This window comes from Mandrillus leucophaeus, unplaced genomic scaffold (assembly GCF_000951045.1).
Source record: "Mandrillus leucophaeus isolate KB7577 unplaced genomic scaffold, Mleu.le_1.0 Scaffold23, whole genome shotgun sequence".
Classification (NCBI taxonomy): Eukaryota; Metazoa; Chordata; class Mammalia; order Primates; family Cercopithecidae; genus Mandrillus; species Mandrillus leucophaeus.
The window spans coordinates 2,600,633-2,602,496 of NW_012102365.1; the positions used below are offsets into that span (position 1 = coordinate 2,600,633).

At 52.0% G+C, this 1,864-nt stretch overlaps 1 protein-coding gene across 1 annotated transcript in view; it reads right to left on the reverse strand.

Annotated features, from left to right (window-relative positions):
• Positions 1–1,153, reverse strand: part of RPA2 (replication protein A2, 32kDa) — a 27,131-nt gene extending 25,978 nt beyond the window's left edge. The window contains 3 exon segments of the mRNA XM_011981712.1: positions 507–613; positions 874–1,036; positions 1,038–1,153. Of these exon segments, the coding sequence (XP_011837102.1) occupies positions 507–613; positions 874–1,036; positions 1,038–1,103 (336 nt within the window). The 5' untranslated portion in view covers positions 1,104–1,153.
• Positions 1,154–1,864: the final 711 nt, after the last annotated feature.

Consider the following 1,864-nt stretch of genomic DNA (forward strand, 5'->3'; position numbering starts at 1 on the left):
GATAGAGCGAGATTCCAGCTCAAAAAAAAAAAAAAAAAAAAAAAGTAAAAAAGACTATTAATACAAGTACAGGCCAGGAGCAGTGGCTCATACCTGTTACCCCAGCACTTTGAGAGGCCGAGGTGGGAGGATGGTTGAGCTCAGGGGTTCGAGACCAGCCTGGGCAACCCCCAGGTGAGACCCATAGTGAGACCCCATCTCTATTTTTAATAAAAATAAAAAAAAACAAGTTGAGAGCGTTCACACAAGACTGATTCATTGGCTACACTAATCAATTTCAAAATAAAGCCAATGAGGGGAAAAGCCAGGGCAACAGGAGGTGAAAATTTGGCAAGATTTCATTTCTGAAACTTACAGCACTTAATTATGAGAGATGCGGATAATAATAGATCATTATCGCATCAGTTCATGTTGAAATCTTCCTTCAAAGCATAAAGTTTCTGTCATAGATGACTTAGGGACTTCAGGACAGGATAAAACAAAACCAAATACTCCTTTCAACCTACTGATTTCTTTTCGGCCTGAGAAGGTGCGGGCGATCCAAAGCCCCCCGGGGACTGCGTGTAGCCGCCGGCTCCCCCATATGAGGAGCTGCCATAGCTTTCGAATCCACCTGTTTTGAACAACAGGATTAGTGCCTGTGCCACGTCCCGCGCCTCCGAGAAACCTGCAGGCTCCCCGAGGCTTCGCCCCTCCAAATACTGCCCGCGTCTCCCTAACCTTCCTCGCCGCCTTCCTGCGACCCCCAAACGCCCCAGCTCCGCTCCCGCCCTTCCTCTCCGGCTGCCACACGCCTCTCGGACCCCAGGCTCTCCCTCTTGCTAAAACCTCCTGCGATTCTCTTCCTCCTCCACCCCGCACCCCCATCATTACTGTTCCACATCTTGGTCGCGATTTTCCGCAAAAAGGCCGAGAAGGTTCGGGTCTGGGGGAATCACGGAAAACCACAGAACGCAGCCCCTACTGCGCCGCTCTAGCTACTTTTCTCTGGCGCCACAAACTCCTTCGCGCGAATGACGGAGCCAGTCAGCTCCCGGGGAGCTTCTCGCTTCAGCCAATCGGTGCTCACGAATGCTACGCTTGTTCCTGTCTTCTCTGCCCATGCTCCGGAAAACGCACACCGCGCTCCCAGTTGGCTCCAAAAGCCTCCGCGGCCATCTTTACGAAGGGCAAAACCCTCCGCACTAGCGGAAGCAAGGAGCTGGCAGGGCGGTATCGCAAGAAATCAACCAATCAGAGCAATACTACCGCGACGCAGCGCCGCGTGATTCCACCCTCGTCAAGTGCGCGACTTCTGACGTCACTTCCTTTGTTCGGCGTGCTCGGGTTCCCGCCAAACTATCACCAATCAGACGACGCCTTCAGCTAAAGGGCCGTAGTGGGGTTTTTGGCTTCGGTGTTCCCACGCGCGGTCGCGCGGGAATTGCGCACCTCAGGGACTCGCAGCAGTAGCCGCACAGCACCGCGTGGAGTTGCTTATTCTTTTACATAGGAAGTCCCATTCTCTTCGTGTAATGCCACCAATGGTCCCGATTCTCCCCAGTGGGGCTGTGAGACTCCTACGCCCTTTTGCCTATGACGGACTTGTAAAGATCTGAGGGTGGCACCCCTCGTCCCCCACCTGTCCCCACCCCAGTCTCATCCAGGCTTGGCCTCTCCAGTCATTTCTACCATTTTTCTTAATTCTTCATATGACGTGCTGGTCTTTTCCTCCCATAGGGAGTGGAACCTTTTGTCAGTTCCTTCCTCAAAATATTAATGCATTGTTAGAATTTTATGTTCATTTATGTATTTAAGAAAAATTAGCAGGTGCTGTGGCTCATGCCTGTAAACCCAGCAAATGGGGTCTGAGGTGGGAGGACCT